A 23,895-nucleotide genomic window follows, 5' to 3' on the forward strand; every position below is an offset into this window, starting at 1 on the left:
TGGCTCTGCCCCTGAAGGGAGGAAGCTCTGCCCAGCATGTGGCCCCGCCCCAGAGGCTGGAAGCTCCGCCCCGGCATGTGGCTCCGCCCCTGGAGAGTGGAAGCTCCGCCCCGGCATGCGGCTCCACCCTGGAGGGTGGAAGCTCCACCCCTGGCGTGCGGCTCCACCCCCGGAGGGTGGAAGCTCCACCCCCGGCTTCGGCCCCCCAGTTGTCTGAGGGACAGCAACCCGGCCCCCGGCTCAAAAAGGTTGCCTACCCCTGATCTACAGGGCCATACATGTTGGCTTGAATCTGTTGTGTCAATCTAAATTTCATGAGACTAGTTTGATTGTTTTTTTTAAAACCAGAGGGATTAGTATATGTGAAGGAGTATATGTGATTAGTATATCTCCTCACATTCCCACTCGTACCCTCAGTTCTGGTAGTCAAGGTCTGCTGTCCGAGCCTAGGATCTCCACTGCCTTGTCCCAGATTCGCCCCTTCTCACTTGCTGCCCCTCACTCCTGGAACCTTCTTCCCCCACGAACACTGGTCATCACTTCTTTAACAGTTTCAAAACTGAGTTGAAGACTATATTGTTCAGGGAAGCGTTCCCAGGCATTGTGTGATTGTTTATCCGATTGTTAACTGATATTTGATTTGATATTTGATACTTGATGTTTTTAATTTGTTGCCTGCTTATTTTTATCTAATTCTGTCTTGTATCATTATCTGTTGTTTTATATGTATTTTGTAGAATGTACCCCATTGACAGGTTTCATTTTTATTGATTTTATTGTTTGTATGTACAGCACTCTGTAAATCTACAGTGCTATATAAATAAAATATAATAACAACAGCAGCAACAACAACAACAATAAAGGAGGCTTCTTCCAGTCACAGTAGGGACATTTCCCAGGGCAGATAAACTGCTGATGTAACTTGGTTTATTCAGCCCCAGTTAAGATAACAGTTTATGTTCACAATCACCTTTACCTTAGACTACAACAGTTTTTAAACAGAAGAGGGCATGGTTTCTAATTGGAGTGGGAGAAGGTGGGCTGGAATTTTTTAAAAAGACAGATAGGTTCAGGAGGAAAAGAACAGTAATGGGTGTCTTTCTGATCAAATAACACATAGAAAACAAAGCAATTGCTGTTCAGCATGGGGATTCTGCAAAAGGATTTTAGCCAGTTTTGTTGGAAAATTTGACATGTACCCAGATGGAATTTTAGATAAAAACTTATCCAACTTCAATGTCCAGTAACCACTCCAATCCTCCCCTTTTAATGATGTCCATATTAATTTGTTTTGCATTATAAATCTGTGTTTAAAAGTTTGAAATGAGATTCATGGAGCCACATCAATGCTCTTTCAGGTTCAGTATCTTCTCTGTGAACTTAATTTCATGACCATCTCTCTGTTTTAAAATACTTTAAAATAAATAATTGAGAGGAGATGCCACTAACAGAATAGCAAGAGGTCATATGTGGGGCTGATGAGTTTTCAGGACCATCATGAATCACAAAGGAATAAATTTTGTGTCCCTTACCCATATTAGTTTGGTCAATAGATGCCAATATTCACATTCATTCATTTTGCCCTTTTTTGAACCCAACTTGACTGTTGGCCAGATACTAGTAAATTTCAAAGGCCAGTTCTATATTGTGCATTGTATTTTCATTTGCAGACTGCATGCTCATATCATTCGTCTCTCTCCATTTCTAATATTACTTGTAACTCACTGGAGCAGTTTCAGATCTTGGCCATGATCAGGAGATGTAGCTATGAGATGTAGCTATGATAATCTCCCATCCAACACCCACTAAAGTCACCTTTTCTCAGCAGCATCCCTCTGTCAAATCCAGCCATTTCCTGGTAAGTAGAGAGTGAGGGGGAGCAGCAGAAAAGTGTTCAGCTGCTTTTCTATAGCTGGATACACAGCAACAGGAATCCACAGAGATCTCTGGGATGATGACATTACTCTGTGCCCAGCTATATGAAAATAACTGGATGCTTGCCTGCTGTTCCCTTCGTCTCCACCGTCCAGGAAATGGCCAGATTTGGAGGGCTGCAGCTGAGAAACAACAAATTGGGGAGATTTTGATGACCAGTAAAGATTCAGATCTCTGCAGCATCCCAAAAAGTGAGTTACAGGGGTGTAAGTTTGATTTATATCTTTGTAATTCACCAATAGGATGCCATGTTGTGCATTTTGCTTTTTCTCCAGTGGACCATTTTGGCTCTCAGGAATTAAATGAGCTGCTTATGGGTTATTGTTCATCAGTTTTTGTGCACAGTCACGTTGAACAGATGTGCCTGTTCGTATTCCTTCATCTTCAGGTTCTAGGGGAAACTTTTGTGGATTCAGATCATTATATAGAGTGGGATAAGGATTGGAGATTGATGTGGTAGCAAGATTTCAGTTGGGTGTCCTTGTTTTTGAGTGAGGTTCTGCTTAAGGGCTGAGGAGACTGTAGTCCTCCAGATGTTGGACACCCATTCCATTGGTCCTAGTTAGACTGCCCCACTTTGAAATGTGGTGGAAGTAGTTCATCTACCATACATCTGGAGAGCTGAGGTTTGCTTAACCCAATTTTATTTCTTCTTTACATATGATGGGTATTTTGCATTCATACAATCCTGCCTATTATAGCTGATGGTTGCAGCCCTATGTGGATTGAGCCCTAGGTCATAACTGAGTGCCAAAGTATGCATAGACATGGTGATTTTTCTGTGAGTCCCAAAAGCTGATAGTTTGAGCAAAACGCTGAGAATTTGTGCTCTTCATAATTAAAACAAATTAGCAAGTTATTTTGTTTTCAAGAAAAGATTCCTGTGGTTAGAAAAATGGGCTTCTATTCACTATAAAACTCCTTATCATGCAGTCCTTTTATGCACAACCTGCCTCTGCTTCATATCTCCTGTCATACTTTCCTCTCCATTTCCTCCTTGCCAGAACAACTCCATAATATTTGTATTAAGCAGTTTTATGTGGGTTGACAATGAATAGTTCCTATAACGAACCTTTTCTTTTCTACTTACAGAACTTGTGGGTATGTCTAGTGGGCAATTATAGATCTCCTTCTCTTCTCTTTTTTGAACAACACAACTGGAACTGATGGCAGAGTGAATTAATTTTAGGAAAATCTGTTAATGATACATACTTAAATGCAGAAGCAAATAATACCAAAGATGTGATCTAGTGCATTTCTAAAAGCCAATTAAAAACACTGTTGAAAAAGCCCTTTAAAACTTTACATTGCTAAAAGTCTAATGGAATAATAATAATAATAAGTTGTTCTTGTTTGCTGGTGGAAACACAGCAAGTATGGTATTAGTCTAGCTTTCCTAGGAAGGGAGTTCAAGACCCTGGGAGCATTGGGAGCATTCCTCCCATGGGGAGGAACCACTACTGTGCTCCTACTAGACATGCCTGTGAGGGATGATAGGATTGAGAGAAGGGGATCATCAGAAGGTATCAGAGGCTGAACTAGCTCATATGGGAGAATATAATGCACATATTTTACTGACTCATTTATTCACAAGCAAATCACCCCTCAATATTAATATTTCAGAATATGAATATATGTTTTTCCAGTGCAGTCCAGATGTTAGATTATATGAATGGGCATAACTGATCTGTAACTGCCAGTGGAAATAATAGAAACAGGTTTAGCATGAATTAATTTATAAGTTTTAGGCCTCTTGCTTGTCTGCCAAAAAATTGTGTTGTTCCTGATGGTTTCCAATTAGGACAAGAGGCTACAGTTAGAACAAAATACGGAGAAACAGAATGGTTCCCAATTGGCAAAGGGGTCAGGCAAGGCTGCATTATTTCACCCTATTTGTTCAGCTTGTATGGAGAAAATATCCTATGAAGAACAGGCAGAGACAAGATATAAGAAATAATAATAATAATAATAATAATAATAATTGGAAAAAAGAGGAGTAAAAATAGGAAGAAGAAATATTAACAATCTAAGATATGTGGATGATACCATACTGCTAGCAGAAAACATTATGAACTTGGAACAATTATTAAACAAGGTCAAGAAGAAAATGTTGAACATAAAGAAAATAAAAATAAGGACCATGGAGGATGTACATAAATTCACCCTAGATAATGAGGGAAACGAAATAGTAAAAGTGTTTCCTTACCTTGGATCAAACGCCGATTTGAATGGAGACTGCAGCCAAGAAATCAGAATAAAACTAGGCATGGGAAGGGCAGCCATGAAAGATCCTAAAGTGTAAAGCTAAACAACTGATTTCCCCTCTCAGCTGGCTGAGTATTGTTCTTTTTAATCCTGTGTATTGGTTTTATGGCTTGTAATGTATTTTATTGATATTCTGTATGTCGCTTTGATCACATTGGAAAAGCGGGGTAAAAATAAACTATTATTATTATTATTATTATTATTATTATTATTATTTATTAAAGTTAGAATTGTCCAGATGTGAGAGCTGGACAGTGAAGAAAGTCAGTCAATGAGAAGAAAATTGATTCATTTGAGATGTAGTGTTGGAGAAGAGTGCTAAGGATACCGTGGATAGCCAAAAAGATAATTGAATGGGTCTTTGAACAGATCAAGGCTGAAATCTACTTGCAAGCCAAGTTGACCAAACTGAGGCTGTTGTACTTTGACCGCATCATGAGAAGGTATGACTCATTACAAAAGGCAGTAATTCTAAGAATGGTGGAGAGAAGTAGAAGAAGTGGAGTAGAGAGTCATGGAGATATCTGATCCACAGGAGAGAGCAGTGGAGGACAGGGAGTCTTGGAGATGTTTCATCCACAGGGTCGCCATGAGTTGGGGCTGACTCGAGGACAGCTAACAGCGACAATAATCTTCCTTTCTTTCAGTGGAAATAAAGGAGCAGAGACAAAGTATTTTCTATGAGAGCAACCAGAATAAGGCTAAGTGAAAAAAAATCTCCATTTTAGTGTGAGGTATAAATATTGCAAGGAAATCTGAATGTTCTTTTCAGAATGGTCAGGATTTTATGGCAGAGTAAGCAGGCCTCCCTTCTGACACAGTACTTGTTCTTCACTATCTTGACATGAAACCAAGCACACAATTAAATGGGGACTTTGAAACTGAATCCCACCCCCAGTTGCATTGGTGCATATTTTTAAAGCAACACTTAGTCTTTTCATTCTCTCTTTGGCTATGATCCAGCCTCTGGTGCTATTACTTGTCTCTGTTTCTCTACCATTCAGACAGCTGCCTTTGTACCCTTCCAATCAACTGGCTGTGTAGTATAAAGTTCCCTGTAAGTCTTTTAATCTGGCAAAAAAAAAAAAAAAAAAAAAATCCCAACCAAAAAGGGAAGTGCCGCTCCTTAAAACTTCTTCTCCACCCACAGCTACCAACAGATTGGCACATGTAATAGTTGGAAAGGAACTGTTTGTATAAGGCTACTTCTCCTGTGGAAGATGTGAGATATTTATTTTAATTACGCCAGCATCTGAAAATAATCTGTGTGTTCTGTTGGTGTGAGTTGCATACTCCTTCACAGATTATAGATGTTAGCGCACAGATGTTGGAAAAAACAATACCTCCCTGAAATCACCTAAACAGCAGGGTGGGGGATTCTGGGAACTGTAATACAAAAAGCAACATTTGCAATGACTGAGTCTATGGACACAGAGAAATAAGTGGTGTGGGGTAAGCAACAATTTTTTTTATAAACTATTTAAAAGGTTGAAACAAAGTTTGTATAAACCATCTAAATCTTATTACTACTGCCACCCAATGTTTCTCTTTTGATAGAACAGCCCTCTTTAATTATATAGAGAATGTGCCAGATCTAAAGTTCCAAAGCCTTTTTTCAGCACTATTGCATGCCAGGAAGGGAGCAATGGTATGATGCTGTAATCAGTCACCCTCTCCTGTCAGCCTGTTGGAGAGAAGGAAGTTGTAGCTGGACCTTGAAACACTTCCAGATGTTTTGCAAGTACTGAAAAATAGGCAAAGGCCCCACTGTGGAGAAGCTCTAGAACCATAACATGTGTTAGTCTTACTTGTACAAAGTGTTACAGACTGCTCAAACTACAACAAACACTGCAGTAGAGCATTTAGTATTTGGATGAAATGTTGTCAAATATGCTTTTTGCAATTTGTACCTTTTAAAAAATAGGACTAGAGTTTAGTTTGCGATAGCTACATTATAAAATTATTTAATAGTCCATTCAGAGAATATGAGTTGGTTTCTCTCGTTCCTCATTCTTTGAAATGTCTTTATCTTGGTGGCTATTAATCCCTTTGAAATAGATACAATGGCCCATGACTCAGTTATGTTCTGTGTATTTCCCAGAATTAGAATTTGGGAGGCACTGTTCCTAAAGTTAGAGTTTCAGGACACTGTTCTGGGAGGAACTTATTTTCCCAGATGTTAATCACTCAGATCTTTGGTTCTATCTTCGAAGATGGTGCTGGATTTTCTGCTCCCATCATCTCCAGAAAATATGGCCAATAGTTTGGGACAGAGGCATTAGTGTTGTAGGCCAGCAACAACTGAAGCACCACATGTTCTAAAAATAACACAGCTTGATGAAGTGGACAGTTTGGCTAAGCCTTTAAGATATAATAGAGCAGGGTTGATTGTGTGGGTCCAGGGACATTTAATCCCTTGCTGTACCAGGAAGAGAAGGAGGCTATAGTGTACCCTCTGCTGAAGGGGACTTTTATAGATCAAGAGGTATGTGAGAACTACTACCCTATTACATACTTGAGCATGTAGTGGCTGGGCAACTTTGAGGAAACTAGCTAGTTGGACCCATGAAAAACAACAACCTTGTTGATCTCTTTGCATTTTTCTGTGGCTTTTGATACCACAGATATCCTACTTGACTGGCTCTGCCAGATGGGAGTGCCAGGGGGCGGCATTATGTTCAGTGGTTCCAATCCTCTTTATAGGGTCAATTCCAGAGAGTGGCATTGGGAGGATTATGTTTAGCTTTATAGCCATTGAACTATGGAGTGCCCAAGGATTCATTCTTTTCTCATGTGCTGTACAATATCTATATGACATCACTAGTGAGGGTGGGGGTCATCAAGAGTTTTGCGGCTGGATGCCATCAATATGCTGATGATAGCTTAACTGCTCCTTGTCCAAGACAGTTGAGGCTATACAGGTGCTGGATCAGTGCCTGGATGCTGTAATGGGCTGGAAGCGGACCAGTAAACTGAAACTGAATCCTGATAAGACGGAGGCTCTGTATAGTGGTGGTTCTCTAGTTTGGGAACTGGGTAAGCTACCTGCCTTGAATGGGGTTGCAATATTGCTAAGGAAGGAGATGTGTAGCATGGGAGTGCTCTTAGATCCATTTTTGCCACTGGAGGCCTCCATGACTCAGAGTATTTGGGGCCAACTTGGCTGGTTGACCAATCATGGCCTTTCCAGGTGCTGGATATGTGGAGTAACTTAGTCACAGTAGTCCATGCACTCACACTATCTAGATTAGACTACTACAGTTGCACTCTATATGGGGCTGTCCTTGAAGGCTATTCAGAAGCAGCAACTAGGGATCAGTGCAGTGGCTAACCTGCTGACTGAAACACTGTACATAAACTGTATAGCACTGGCTTTGAAGCTTAGAGAAATGGTACTGGCTATCAATACACATCAAGTTTGAATTCATGGGTAATGACATTCAAAGACCTAAACTGTTTGAGATACTTGAAGCAGCACCTTGTTAATGAATGCCTTAGTCCATATTTTAGAAGATGCCAATATACACTGTATTGCTATCACCACACCCCATAGTGGTTTTAAATTATTTTTACATATGATGCATTTGTCTATAATTAAAGGGCACTCAAGATTTTAGAAAATATGTTGTCTTGAAAATAGAGAATGAAGAACGAGGGGAGGGAGGGATTCTGTATCTTCTAGTTTGTATGGGGAACCTCTTTGAACCAGAAGGCTCCATTCCATAGTACCTATCCTTTCAGGGGCCTAATGCCAGCAGTGAGTGAGTCTAAAGCAGTGTACCTACATCCGCCCACATTCCATTTACATATTTAAATATAGCCCAGCAGGTAGTCTAGTTACACCAAACACTGGAATGTATTTTCTTTCCTGCCACATTAGGTGTTCCTTCCTGCCCAGAATTTGACAGTATCAAATTCAGCCTTGCTACTCAGTCTCCAGAAGTGACACCACTGTCACTTTCTTTTCTTCCTTTGTTTTTTCTGTTCTATTTAACAATCAATAATTTAGCAAAATAATTCCAAATTAGTGGCCACCCCCCATCTCTTCCTCTCATACTCTTCTGGTCATTTTCTCCAGCTTTTTCTTCTTCTGCTACTGCTGCTGCTTTCCTTCCTTCCTTCCTTCTTTCTAAAACAGATTGGATGCTTTCTCTTCCTTTTCATTTGCAGGCCTGCTATTATACAAGAAAGCACTGGCTGAGCCAACTCTAGCTTCATTATCTTCTCTAGATAAATGAAGAAGCAACTGGAGCAGGAGCTAGTTTGGATGGTATTTGTACAAATAGCCAGTTGGATTGGCAAAGCAGGGACACAACACTGTGTTTTGCCAGTCTAGTCACCATCCAAGTCAGCCATGCTCACAGTGGAAGTAACCCTGCTTTCTTCATGGCTAGTATGGACATTTATCAGGCAGGCATGTGAATGAGGGACAGAGCGCTGTGCTTCAGCAGCCCCCCATATCCAGTGCCCCTGGTTCAGTTGACAAGGCAACAAGGATAGGTTGTATTAGATGAAATATGAGAGGCTGGTGTTTGACGGAAAATTACAAGAGAGCACAGACATTAACCCAGACCTAACTGTTGTTTAAAATTAGCATCTCGCTTAGATCTACTGTACAACATTGCCTTTGTTACTTACATCAACAGCAGTCAGTAACCAATAGGAATTTCTAAAACAAATGCCTCCTTCTGGAACAGATGTCTGCTGATACTTAGAAACCATACGCTGGGGAATTCTTTAGGAGGGTGTGTAGGAGGAATGAGTCTTAAAGCCTACTTTAAGATAAAGGTTCTGTTCTTGACAAGTGTGATTTATAATTGTTTTCTATGGTTTTATGCCATCTTTCTTCCAAGTAATGGAAGACAGTATACATTCTCTCCTCACATTTTATCTTCATAATCCTGTGGGGAATGTTTGTCTGGTTTGGTCACCCATTGAGTCTTGTTGCTAAAGGTGGGGATGTCTGTAACCCATGATCTTGGTCTGTTGTTCCATTCAATGTAAAATACTAATGCTGTCTGTGACATATCACATGAAACTTTCCACAAAAAATGGCTAAAACTGATTTCAATGTTGCAACTGTCTTTATGTGGCATACTAGTTTTGTGCAGTCATTGGAACTGAGGAGCAGCTCACTGTGTAGAGTTGTAACCACATATGTACGTATCCACAGGGTCTCTATTTGGCATCTCTTTTGAGTGGAGTGTTATTGTGCTAGATTCTAGTATTTCTGTGATGTAATCAGTTGGCTGATTCAAAATAGTGCATTGACTGCAGTCATATATTTTGATGCCAAGACTATCCTTGTGTTGGTGGCTTTCTTCTGCACTGTCATTTTAGGATTATTAAAGTATCTTCCTCAACCATCACATTTACTAGACTCATAGTTTGTGAAGTGGAACTTGATACTTGGCCTCTGTGCCTTCAGCAAAATACTGTACCGTACATAACTATGTGTTCATAGAATTGGGAACCCAATCCTTCTTTGTATATTCAGTAAATGCATAGATATTTGCATTAACATCACCTGAGAGCAAATGCCAGGGACTGTCACCTTTCTCCCTAATCCTATAGAAGTCTGGACATGTACTCTTAGGACAACACCTGGCCTTCTTTGCTCTGATCGTTATCATAATCACATCTTAAAGCATGACCTGCCTTTTATAGCTGCAGTGGACAAGATCCAGTTATGTATTTTTCCTGTATCCTGCTACAGCTTTCAACAGAATCAAGAGGGAAATCTCTCTCCCCATTGTCCTGCATGCTGTTGCCCTCTCTATATGCTTTAGCAACCTGCACTGGAGGGCTATTTATGTATTTATTGTTTAATATCATATTGAATTTGAGACTGTTACTTAACATAAAACCTGAGAACGACAGTTGAGTCAATATTATTAATGGACATTTAAATGTTTAACATTGGAGACATGAATAATTGATTATAATAATTTGGAATTTAGTTGTGTTTTGTTAAATCATTGTTACCTTACAGTTTTTGTAAGTCTTCATTTGTACTAAGTGAGAATTTTAAATTCTTAACCTTTTTGTTGTACTAATCAATTCATGAAGTAGTTTGGATTACTTGGAGAACTGAGCCAAATGAGTAACTAAAACTGAATCCAGACAGAATGGAGGTACTCACAGTAAAGGCCCCTATCCAGGTTTTGTGATACATTTACCAGTCCTAGATGAGGTCACACTCCCCTTAAAGAACTGTGACTGCAGTCTGGGAGTGCTACTAGACTCATCGCTCCAGATGACAAATCAGGTAAACGTGATGGTCAGAAGTGCTTGTGATTTGGCTGATAAGCTAGCTGCGTCCTTTCATGGAACCAAGGGACCTGGAAATTGTGGTACATGCACTGGTAACCTCACGATTCAACTTCTGCAATGCGCCTTGTGCCTAGTACGGAAACTTCAGTTAGTTCAGAATATGGCAGCCAGGCTGGTCACTGGAAAAACCAGAAGTGACCATATAGTACCTATTTTAAAATTGCTCCACTGGCTTCCCATTGGTTTCCAGACGCAGTACAAGGTGTTGGTTATGACCTTTAAAGCCCTACATGGCTTGGGTCCAACCTATCTACGGGACTGCCTCCTTCCGTACAATCTGCCCCACTCACTCAGGTCCTCTAGGAGGAATCTATTACAGGTTGATTCAACCACCCAGAGGACCTTTTCTTCAACCGCTCCCATAATATGGAAAGGCCTGCTAGAGGAGATCCGTCATAAAAAGGCTGTCAAGACAGATCTCTTTCGGCAGGCCTTTTCTGAATAGCAAACCCGGTCATCAACTGAATCTATCACTTCACTGATTGCGCCGTAGCTCTATCTGCATGTTCTTATTTATTTTAATGGATGATTTTAATTGTTAATTTGTTTAATCGATGTTTTAGGGGAGGAAGGGAATTGCTGGGATGTTGGGTTTTGTATGGTTTTTTAATTATAACCTGCCTCGATTATCATTTGACAGAGAAGCGGGGCATAAATAAAGATGATGATGATGATGATTATTATTATTAACTTGTTCTTACAGTTCAAAAAGCCACATATAAAACTAATGTCTAAAACAAAAAACAGTTTGAGAGTGCTTTAACTGGCCTAGCTGACAGAGAAGGCTAAATGTCTCACAAAATTACAATTCCCAGAATTCTGTAGCATTAAGCCAGGACAGTTAAAGTTGTCTCAAATTGGATTATTTTTACAGCACAGAATGCTGACAACACAGAATGCCTAAAATTGAAATTAATTGTCATTTCAGGGAAAAAAAGATCCTGCTGTTGTAGTTGTAGAGTATTTCATCACAGGTATTTAATCTTTTACAATTCTCTGTTTAATGCCCTTATTGAGAGATCTTACACAACCATTAGAACATTGGTTCCCAACCTTCCTAATGCTGCGACCCTTTAATATAGTTCCTCATGTTGTGGTGACCCAGAACCATGACATTATTTTCGTTGCTACTTCATAACTGTAATTAAATAGGTGTTTTCCAATGGACTTAGCAACCCCCATGAAAGGGTCATTCGACCCCCAAAGGGGTCCCGACCCACAGGTTGGGAACCACTGCATTAGAAGAAGCATCTTGGGGCTCTTTATAAAGTAAGCTGGGTTTCTTTGTGGGGCTCTCATTCAATGTAAATATCAATAGCACCTTCCTTTCAGTGCTCTCATCTCCTTTCCAAAGGAAGGGAAGGACACCTGGAAAAAAAAACAGTTTGGCAACTTGAACTAGTTTTTTGTGGGTTTTTCGGGCTATGTGGCCATTTTCTAGAAGAGTTGATTCCTGACGGCCAGCATCTGTGGCTGACATCTTCAGAGAACTAGTTTCTGTTCACCCATTTCTGGAACCTTTATGCAGATATTCAGCCAAATCGCTTGACTTTTTTCAGTCAACACCATTAGTAGCCTGATGAGCTAGGCCAAACACTATATTTTCTCATAATGTAATACAGTGCGCTTGCGTCATACGCAGGGAGAAGGGGGGGTGTCCCATAGGGAACAATGGGGTGTGCGCCCATGGCGCGTGCGCATGCCACCGCAACCACCATGTGCACAAACCCCATTCATTTAAACGAGGCTCAAGCATAGGCAGAATTTACTTTATGCGGGAGAGTCCGAAAGAGATCCCCGCATAAAGTAAGGGCGCACTGTATTTTGCTATCTGTTGACTAATACAGGTTGAATTTCCCTTATCCAAAATGCTTGGGACCAGAAGTGTTTGGGATTTTGGAATACCTGTATTTGCATAGACATGCATAATGGGATATCTTGGAGATGGGACCCATGTCTAAACAAAATTCTTTTATGTTTGATATACACCTTATACATATAGCCTGAAGGTAATTTTATGCACAATATGTTTAATATTATTGTGCATGAAACAATGTTTGTGTACACTTGAATCATTAGAAAGCAACGGTGTAATTAGCTTGTTGTCCCTTCCAGCTCTGAGATTCTATGATTCTACTTCAGCCACCTGTTAATTTTTTTTTTGGGGGGGGGGGGGGTTGGAGTATTTTGGATTTTGGAATTCTGGATGAGGGAGACTCAACCTGTTTCTTTGTATGGATCTGTAAATCAGAGGATGGGCATATGGTATTAGTATTGGAGAGATGCTTTCCTTTTGGCTTTCAGATCTCATCACTTATAGTAAATTGTTTGAGGGATCATGTGTCTTACATATCGTATTGACAATAGTGCTTTTTTCCTCTTAATTCTGGATCTTTCCCCATAAACAGATTTAGTCAGATCCTTCCAAAGAAGTCACCCACAAAGGCACATAGGTTAAGAACTAATTGTCACTTATGAATCTGTGATACTTTTTAATACTAAACCCAACAAAAGTGGCACAAATATTATGCATATCATGATACTGTTGTACTTATTCCAACATAGCAGATGACTGGAATTTAGAGGCACTGGCTCCTTTGTATGGTTGCAGTCATATGTTGTTGTTGTTATTATTGTGTGCCTTCAAGTCATTTTAGACGTATGGTGACCCTATCACAGGCATTTCCTAGCAAGATATGTTCAGAGGAGATTTCCCATGGCCTTTCCCTGAGGCTGAGAACATGTGACATGTCCAAGGTCACCCAGTGGGTTTTAGGGCCAAACTGGGAATCAGAACCTGGTCTTCAGAGTCATAGTCCAATAGTCAAACAACCATACCATGCTGACTCATATACCTATTGAAAATTTAAAGTATGGTGCAGTGTGTTTAACATTATGGTTTCTTTAAAGGTAAATGTTTCCTCTTGATGTGAATGTCTGAACACTGTTACCTTCCCACCAAAGTGATGCCTATTTATCTACTTGTATTTGTATGCTTTCGAACTGCCAACCTTAAGATCGTCCAAATTGGTGTCTTAACCACTAAGCCACCATGTCCCATTGTTTCTTTGCCACTCTTCAAAAAGGTTTCCCAGGCATCTTATAAAAACTGTATAAGAAAACCAAAATGCAGTTTATTTTCTATAAGTTACATTCTTAAAGCATAGTATAAAAAGCAGCATAATATCACAAGTACAGATAAAACAGATTGTATTGTATCAAAAGGCCTAGGTGAATAAAAAAAAATCAAGACACACAGGTCCTTTCTCCAGTAACCACCCATCACATTTCAGACGGTGATGGTACCTGGAGAAGGGCCTTAGGTAAAGAAATAGTCATTTTTAGGTACCCTGTTCCCAAGCCATAAAAGCTTTCAAGCTCAAAACCAGGACTTTGAATTAAGCCTGCCAATGGACCAGGAGCCAGTGCATTTGATGAAACACTGTGCTGATCCTGTAGAATGGCTGAGTGAGCACAGGCCTTTAGAACAACAACTCCAGTTTGTGGGGAATGCTGCAGTCCAGCTATATGATGCAACTTTCAGTCTCTGCTGGAATTTGTATTAAGCTTTCTGGTCTGGAAAAACAAGTTTGTCTTTCTTGTTCCACACCCACTGACTGCATTTCTTTTCTTTTTTGGAAATGCTGCATCTCAGGAGAAGAAACATTATCTCCTTCTAATTCCCTTCTGTATTGCTGAACTGTTTCATCTGCTGCCTGGCTCTTGCTGAATTGAGGACAGATTGAGTATTCCATGGCCTCTTTGCTTTTTGAGGCAGCACAACTTTGGGAAGCTGCGTTTTGAAGGCTGGCAGTAGCACACACTGAACATCTATTGTGCTGCTGGGATAGGGCATGGCTTTGCCATTTCAGCCCACTGCTGGCAAGACCCAGTTTCTCACAATCCTGGCTTTGTATTGCCTCTGTCCTGGAATGACGGATACGTGAGGCTTGCTTCGATGGCTGTGGATCGAGTACAGTATGTTAACCCCTGTGGAGTTGCTATTCCTCTTGAAAAGCAGATTTGCAGTTCATGCAGCACTCCAAGGACCTCTTTTCCCCTTTCCCAGTGACAGCTCTTTAGACATTACCTTATTATCCTTTGTACAAATAATTTTGGCTTGGAGAGAGAAAATTAGGTTTCCTTGTTTTATAATAACCTAGTTCTCTGCTACAGCCTGCCCTTGAACACAGGCGTTGTCTTACTTAAATTCCCTCATCAGCATAGGGGCATTATGTTAAGGAAAAAAAGTACTTAAATTTTATTTTTCTCTGTTGTGAGCATCAGTTCCTGATTGTGGCGATGTCCTTATTTTACATGTCTTGTTTCAATGGGTGGGACATGTATAAGTACACAGTTTTGAGAACATTTAACCTTGGCATTAGTGAGTCTTAGTAGATTTATCCTACTAACTCATATTCCTACAAATTTGATTTTTCACTATTGATGAAAAATGTCCCTGTGAAAATTCATGCTAGAAAAAAAGTAAGGTGGAATACAATTGAGATGGTATATGTGTGCCAAATCAGCTAAGAGCCTTATGCCTTGCACACCTGCCCAATTCTGTCACCTTGGGAGAGCTGGTGGAAAACCACTGGCGTCACAAAGACTCCAGATCATGTTCTGTATTTACCAAAACCTCTAGAGGATTTTGGTTAGTAGATGTGGCAGCAGAGAGCTTGAAGAGGCCCATATGGAAGACAGTAGAAAGGCAAAAACTGGTCACAGTTCTTTCCTGTGGTTCATCAAGGAAAAGGCTGCACCAGGGATGTAGCCAGGGGGGGATCTTGGGGTCCAGACCCCCCCTTCCATTAGAAAAAATGAATGATGTGTGCTGCTGCACCCCCGCACCCAAGCCCCATTATAATGGTGGCACTTAGTCTGGACCCCCCCCCCCCCTTCCTAAAATCCTGGCTGCGTCCCTGGCTGCACAAAGGGGGTGTTTGAAGATGTTGGTGAACAGAGCTTATATACATGCCCTCTGTATTCACAGATTCAACACCATGGCTTGAAAATAACACACACACACCCGAAAAAAAATTGAAAAATAAAACCTCGATTTAGCTATTTTATATAAGGGAGACAATTTTACTACCCCTCTATATTTTCCTGTAATGGAACTTGAGCAACCTTGGATTTTGGTATCCGTGCAGGATCCTGGAACAAAACCCCAGTGGATACCAAAAGCCCACTGTACATGTTCATGTCCTTATCTCTGGTTGTTGCACTGTATGTGTTCCAGCAAATTTACAACTAGTATTTAGGTGGCAGACTTTTGATCACAGTTTGGTTGGAAGACAGAACTAATTTCGCAGCACTCACACAAGGACAAGATTGGGAAGCAGGTAAAAGAAATTGAGAGTATTGCTTGTAGAGAGTTATTTTCAGAAGATTGGATATCTTTCAGGGATCCTGTCTCAACATAGTATTCAGGATAACCTAATGGGATCTTGGGAAGAAAACCTATTTTCAATGAAATTACTATGAGGAAATGTGCCATGAGAAAATCTGTTCCAAGATCTCTGCTTTAGCGAGTGACGAACTCATATGGCCCAAATTGGGCACCTTGGGAAAAGGGCTCTGTCAATACTTCAAGTTTCATGGTAAAAGTCTTTTCAGAAAACTCTCCTATCTAGGACTGAGAGAGTAGCAACACTGATCTGAAGGTTGCAATTTAAAAAGTGTGACCCTTTCATTATCCTAAAATGTACTGCTGTAGCAAGTAGATGAAAGACCAATAAGAGTACTTGTATTCCACAACAAATATGCTTTTTATCCTTCTTCCTTTCAGCTGGTCACATAACTTCATTTGTGTCTGATGGGTCTCTGTCCCTAGACCCCCTCCCCCCAGTTTATCTACAGATACATCCTCTGCCATTCCTAATTACTCCCGTTTGGCTCTGCTTTATTCCACATCATTCTTTATCTAGAAAAATGGTTTTTGTCTTTATGGATTAATTTTTTTAAAGTAAGTAACAGGAAGTTGGGGAGGGTGACAAAGGAGTGTTAAGCATTCGAGGGGAACAGAAAACTTAGCAAGCATTCAATTTTTTTTTCTATTGAGAAGGAATCATAGATAGGTGAAGTGCTCTTTTGTTATAACTGGAACTAAACAATCTAGTTTTAGATTCCTGCTGCCAACTAGTTTGGGTGTGTGTGTGTGTATAAGAATGATGAGTGATGAACATGGTTCTTCGTTATCATTTTTTAATTGCAAGTCAACCAAAGATTTTAAGATAGGCTCTTCAAAAACAAATGTCTTCTTCTTAGCTCTTTTTTTTTAAAAAAAGAAGTTTTAGACATCTTTGGCATAAATAAGTCTGATAAATTTTTCACCATTTGTACTATTTGTTTCTTCTTGATTGCATATGTAGTAAGAACAGATGGCTTACCTATAACTGTGGTGCTTTAAGTCATCTGTGAACTCAATATATGGGTCGTTCTGCGTCTGTGCAGCCTGTCGTCTGAAACTTCTGGAGTTTTGGTAGTAACCTTACCCTCTATTCTGCCTGTGCTATGGATGGTTCCTGCTTAGATTTTCTCGATTTATGTCCACTGTAGTGGAATCAAACAGTAAGGAGAAGAATGATGGTGGGGTGGAAGCTTGTGTGACTTTACAGATGGCTACTTGAATAACACACTCCTTGCAAAGAGACTTCCATCAGAAATGCACATGCAGCTGAATCTGCTCTGGTAAAACGACTCCAAACTTGTGTGGGCAAAGGCTTCTTAGCCATCTAGTGGATGAGAATAATACAGGTACCCTTGGTTAACAAAGCAGATGTGTTTGTGAGCATCACTTCTTTAACAGAAAATATGGTATTGGAGGTAGAAATAACATGGAAAGAATAGGGTTATGTTCCTACTTCAAAAACAGGGCAAGCAGTTCAGCATGTTTCAGCAACCTTTTTATTCAAGTCTTTCAAATATGAAACAACCAGGTCAGCTAAACCTTGCATAAGTAAACAGAAACATTTTGAACCTTGTAAAGACCACTTGAAGGCTTCTTCCGAAATGCACCCAGGGATGACTTTTTGTTTTAGCAACTTTTCTTATGATTTTCATTTTGGTGGCCAGACATACAGATCTTCGTTCTTAATGAGTTGAAACAGGTTAATCTTGTTCTCCTTTTCTTTGCTTTTTTGCAGTTCACACATACTCAGTAAGAAATCTTGGAGACAGTTCCTTTTTAGTTTTTTTTGCTGTAGACAGTAGGATCAGCTAGAATAAAATCACACTATTTCCCAGTTTAAGATTTATTTAATTCTTTACTGCAGACATGTTGCTGCAACCTGATCCTAAATGTGTTTCTCCAGCCTTCCTTTACCATCTTCCCAATGCCAATGCTGCTAAAAAAATCTCCCATTTAGATGGAGGATAAGGAGGAAATGGGCACATAAAAGCACTCTGTAAAAAGGAACTGTTTGTCAGAGGCTTTGTTTGCCTGAAGTATGCCTGAATTGCTTTTAACCCATTTTGAAATGTTTTGAGAAGAGGCCTGATAGCATTTCCTCCTAGTCCTAGGGCAAACAATAGCCTCTGAGACTTCCTAAATTACCTAGGATAATTGATGTAAAAGGCTACTGCTCTTCTCACATCTTGGGAGTGTGATGAATGTGTTTCTTTATTCACCTCATGACTTGAGGCAGCTATGAGTCTTTCTCAGTGCATATACAACATGAAAACAAATGATAACAACCACAATATATTTCTCTAATAGTATGTTTTCTGTAGCAAATACCACTCAAGAAATCTTCCCATTGCTTTCTCAAATGCTCTGTATTGTGTCCTTTATTCAGAGTGGTTCTTCCTTGATGTTTGAAGAAGCATTACAATTGGTCAGAATAGTCCCAAGAGAACCTTTGTGCTATGTAAAGGATATAAATGCTGTCCAAAGCCAGTTTTATTCCCCATTTCAAAGGGATAGTACAATATAGGGAAAGAGAGGTATGGTTTACTTATCAATGAGCAGAAGTGAATGAACTTTATTTTCTATGTGAAGCAGAATGTTTACTGTAGTTTACATGTTGTCTCAAATCTGTTGAACCTATCCACTTAACCATTTACTTTTTGCTCCATGGTTCTAGCTTCAGGTTTGCTCATATTATGCAATGTACTGAAGCAACTTTCTTCTGGTAGTATTGAAAGTGTTTGTGAGATAAAGAATCATAGCATCGTAGAGTTGGACGAGACCGCAAGGGCCATCCAGTCCAACCCCTGCCATGCAGGAAATCAAAGCATCCCCGACAGATGGCCATCTAGCCTCTGTTTGAAGACCTCTAAGGAAGGATACTCCACTACACTCTGAGGGAGTTTGTTCCACTGTCGAACAGCCCTTACTGTCAGGAAGTTCCTCCTAATGTTAAGGTGGAATCTCTTTTCCTGTAGCTTGCATCCATTGCTCCAGCTCCTAGTCTCTGAAGCAGCAGAAAACAAGCTTGCTCCCTCCTCAATATTGACATCCCTTCAAGGAATTGTTGTAGTATTTATTTATTTATTTCCGCCCCTTTCCCAAAACTGGGAATTGTCATCCCATATGACAATATAGTTTAAAGTGTTGAGCATAGCTTGAACTATGATGTTAAGGACCAATGAATCATCCCATAAACTAAAAGCCAGTCAACAGAGCCCTCTGACATCTTTATTATTTTCTTCCTCTTAGGTATGACTCAGGGAAAGATGGGTACATTGACCTTATGGAATTGAAGCTGATGATGGAGAAGCTTGGTGCACCTCAGACTCATCTGGGTCTAAAGAACATGATCAAGGAAGTGGATGAGGACTTTGATGGCAAACTGAGCTTTCGTGAGGTAAACATCAGCAGAAAATAAAATGCAGAATCAAATGTGGAACTTTGCTAACCCATCTATTTTGTCCATTCTCTGTGCGTGTCTGACTACGTTTTTTAAACACATGCACTCTTAAGTATTTTTGTTTTACCTGTACAAAAAACTTCAGCTTGTGAAATAGCTCAAGGTATGAATGAAATATGAAAAATGGGATTTTAGCAATACATTTATATTCTTACAGGAAGGTGCTTTTAATACAGGATGATATGATCCCTCAAAGTTCTGTCCGGCAGCCCTGCCCCACTGTTAATGCTGAGTGTCAGCTAAGGGGGTTTAGTGAACGTTGTCCGAAGTACACAACTTTAGTTTAGGTACTGTGGCATAGTTTTAGGAAAGAGAGAAATCCTGGAGAAAGCAGATGCCTTTTCCACACGTCCTATTCATATGTTCATAAGCATCCCATTAGGACTTGAAAGTCTGAAGTTATATCCACTTTTAAACATAATTTTCATCCTAGATTTCCCTTGTATGATTATACTGCGGACTAAGGTGGGTTATAGACCGCCGCTTTGAGGCGGTCTGCCGCCGCTGCGGTTTGCTCCGTAAGGGAGCCGTCGCAGCCACACCGCGCGGCTCCCTTACGGAGCAAAAAAGAAGCTCCAAAATGGAGCTTCTTTCTGCGGCGCCTCTGTGACGTCACGAGGCGCCAGGGGCGCATTCGCGACGTCACAGGCGCCGCGACACGTTCAGACACACAGCGTCCGATACGTAAAGATGGCACCGGCCGTGTGGAACGGCCGGCGCCATATTGTATGGACAGAGTCCATATTAGACCCAGGGGCATCTAGAAGAGACGCCCCTTTTTTAAAATGGGACGTCCTGTGGACGTCCCAAGTGCCGGTTTGTAACCGGCCTAAGATAACCTGAGCCTGCTCTGTTGTTTCATAGCAGGAGAAGGAGTCTGTTCAAAAGTACTTTAGTACCATGCTCAGAGATGATTTAGAATCATGCATTATTACCAATGCATGGTTTGTTACCAAACTCAATTATCTCTATAGCTGTGTAAACAGGCTAGAACCTGTACTTGATGTGACTGTTTAAATGTCCTGTTTAGTACAGTGGTACCCCGGGATACGAAAGCACCGCCTTACGAAATTCCCGGGATACGAAAAAATTCCAAAGAAAAAAACTGTTCCGGGTTATGGTTTTTTTTTCGGCTTACGAAAAAAAATTTTGGTGCTTTTCGGCGCGATTTCACACGAAATCGCGGCTTTCGCTATTAGCGCCTATGGGCTATTCGGCTAGCGAAAGTTTCCGGGTTACGAAAGCGGCGGCGGAACGAATTAATTTCGTAACCCGGGGTACCACTGTACTTATAAATGTTCATGGCTAGATGTTTACATAAAAGCTAGGTAGTCTTCTGGTATGATATTGAGGGGGTTGTATCTTTAAATGCAGCATAAAAATAATTTTAAATGAATTAATAATGAGGACCAAGGTGAAAGTAATGGCAAATGGTGTACAACTATCTCTTGGTTTGTTTTTTTAATTTGCTCAGGAGAAGTCTTCAAAGCAGATGTTTTGGAGTGTTCTTTTTCTATTCTGTGCATTGTTGATGTGTTCCTTCAAATAGTGTCTAACGTATGGTGACCGTAAGGTGAACCTGTCACAGGGTTTTCTTGGCAAGTTTGTTCAGAGGGAGTTTGCCGTTGTCATCCTCTGAGACTGAGAGAGTGTGACTTGCTCAAACTCACTCAGTGGGTTCTTATGGTAGAGCCAGGATTTAAACCCTGCTTTCCAGGGTCATAGTCCTGTAAGCACTACACCACACTGGCTCCTACACTAGTGCATTATCACTTAGAAAGAAAGGGCCTGGCCACTATTGTCCACGTTTTACTAACTTCTAAAATTGATTCAATGATTACCAGCCTCCTTGGAAAACTCAACTGGTGAAGAATATAGCAGCTAAGCAGTTGATTATGGCTGACAGATATTGACGTATTACACTAGTATTAAGTAAGCTTTATTGGCTTCCAATTCATAACCACAATTTAAAATGCTCCTCTTGATTTCTAAGTGCTGCTTTCCCCCCCATGAGCTCAAGGCAACATACATAGCTCTCTTTCTTTCTACTTTATCCTATTACTCTGAAATATGTCAGGCTAAGAATGACAGGCATAAGGTTACCCAGTGTGTTCAGGAGGATGTAGAACTTGGATCTCCCTAGCCCAGCATTCCCACCAACTACACAAGTATAACAGTATAAACAGATCAGTATCAGAAGCTCTTGCCTGGGCGCCCTTGCTTGTAGGCAATTTGGTAGCTAACATGCCAATTGGGGAACTTCCTTCCATAAGAGACTCACCTAGTGTTTTCATTATTATCTTATTATATAGGACAGTGTCCTGTTTACATGTGCTTTCCATAGGTAAATGAATTGATTGTATTTGGTAGTGTGTGAGAGAATAAGGAAACTGCTGAACATACTGTAATTTCTACTTTTATGGCTGTTTATGTATAACCACATGCTTTCTCACTTTAACCAGACTTTTATGTTTTTATTGTACTGATAAGAGCTACCTAAATGTGAAGTCTGTTGGAGATGTATTTCAAAGGCAGCATACTGAGTGGAGTACTACTAGATGGTCATTACCACGCAAGCAGTGGAAAAAAGGCCAGGAATTTCAAGCAGTGGGAAACTTTACTGTGGAACAGTGGCTCTTCCAGCTTTTAAAACATTCCCAGAAAACTACTTCCTAACTAGGACATTATGGTGTGGTCATCCCTCTCCTAATAAGACCCAGAGACCTCTCCCATGGTTTCTTTATAACTTACTGTGAATACTGTGTTTTTATGGTATTTTTCTTGACTTTCACCAAAAACAAATAGAGTAGAACAATTTTATCCAACTCTTCTTCTCTTGTTCCCACCAATCACATTTAGCAGATGCTTGGAACCAAGTTGTAGCAATCATTCTCTTTTACTCTTTCTTCCCCCCCTTTGTTCTGATATTACCAGCTGTTCTTTGAAGTTGAAGCAAGGGCTGTTCTTTCTTGGAGACTGCTTTTACTCCAGAGGAGGATAAGGAGCCCTGGTTTAGTTTTGGTTTGGCATGGATCAATAAACTGCCATCCAAGAACGTGTCCTCTCTCATTTATGGATGTCTGAATTTTCCACTAGAAGGGGTCCCTTCTCCCGCATCCTATTGTGCCAAGTTTCTTCATATGATGCACGCAGCGACAGAGACAAAGCTATGTCAAGGTCAAGCATGAAATTGTGATCAATTTGTAGGATCTTTAAGGAAGCTATAAAGAACTAAAGCGGAAAGAGAAGGAAGATCAAGTGACCTTTAGTTATACTCTTTTCTCATTTGTGACCTTACTGCTAGTTAAGTATGCTTTTGCTTGTTCCCACCAGCTTGTACTCCTAACACAAACAATTGATTAACTTTAAAGATAGTTCTCTGCAGCATAGTAAATGTTATCTCTAGAGCTTCCCTTCCTCTGCCAACTAACAGCAACTTAACCAGTTTCAGCCAGGTTTTTTAAATATCAACAAGATTTGCTCAATAAGTCTTAAAGAGACAGTATATTATTCATACATTGCTGTAACCTGATATCAAGTTGCATTCAGCTTTTCTGCTTATTACTTGCGGACCTTGATTTTGTTTTTACCTAGTTCTTACCAGAAAGTTCATTTTAATTTTTGAGAACAGTGCTATACTTCATCATGGGAAATGGAATAGAAATTACTTTAAATAAGTAAATAAAGAAGACAGTAAAAAGTACATTTTTTATTTCTTAGTGGAGTAGTACTGTGAGTTCTGAGAGTGAGCAAATAAACCAGGCCTAGGCAGAGACTTTCTTTGTAAGAAAACATCTTATTTCCCCTATCTTGAGCTCATGAATTGGCTTCAAAATAATGAATTGCTTGACATATAACATTTGTGGAAATTAAACTGCTTTTTCTGCATTTTAAAAATATGCATCAGGAAGAGGATGAAAGATGCAATTTTGTGCTGATCTGAGAAGTCTATAAAAGGCTACAAAACTGCTCCACAGAGAAACCATCATATTATTCATACTGGAACCAACTGTAAGTTTATCCTAGACATAAGCAATTTGTACCTGCTTGTGTTCTACCATCTGCACTGTAGCAGTTTAGCCACTAGCAACTGTAGGACAAGCTCATATTCTTCTGATTTCTAAATTGCTTCCAACTATGTTCCACCCCCACTTCATAGTAGAGAAAAAGAACTAACAGGAGTTCCCTAGGGTGGTGAAATAACTCTGGAACTTGTACAGCCCTTTCCTGTTGTATCAGTTACTTATTCCTGCTTGTCTTGACAAAGGACCATTTTAATGAAGTTAATTTTGTACTTTTGGCATTTTGAGTCCATCAATACATCACCAATTGCCTCCAAACCAGTGCACTCTACATTTCAAAGTGAATTTAAAGCCATGTGGCTGCTATTAACTTTCCTTCAACCAGAATAGTGATATTTGCTGTTACATATCTTGCTTCCTTGCTTATTTATTTATTTATTTAGGGGAGTTACCTTAAAAAACTTGTG

The 23,895-nt window shown here is 40.1% G+C and overlaps 1 protein-coding gene across 1 annotated transcript in view; it reads left to right on the forward strand.

Moving 5' to 3' along the window:
• Window positions 1–23,895, forward strand: part of LOC149318350 (EF-hand domain-containing protein D1-like) — a 44,319-nt gene that overhangs the window by 11,117 nt on the left and 9,307 nt on the right. Inside the window, exon 2 of the mRNA XM_089509509.1 lies at window positions 19,196–19,343. Within this exon, the coding sequence (XP_089365635.1) occupies window positions 19,196–19,343 (148 nt within the window). The remainder of the gene's footprint in view (window positions 1–19,195; window positions 19,344–23,895) is intronic.

This window comes from Sceloporus occidentalis, unplaced genomic scaffold (genome assembly GCF_023333645.1).
Source record: "Sceloporus occidentalis isolate IW3139 unplaced genomic scaffold, rSceOcc1.0.p SCAF_2, whole genome shotgun sequence".
Taxonomy (NCBI): domain Eukaryota; kingdom Metazoa; phylum Chordata; class Lepidosauria; order Squamata; family Phrynosomatidae; genus Sceloporus; species Sceloporus occidentalis.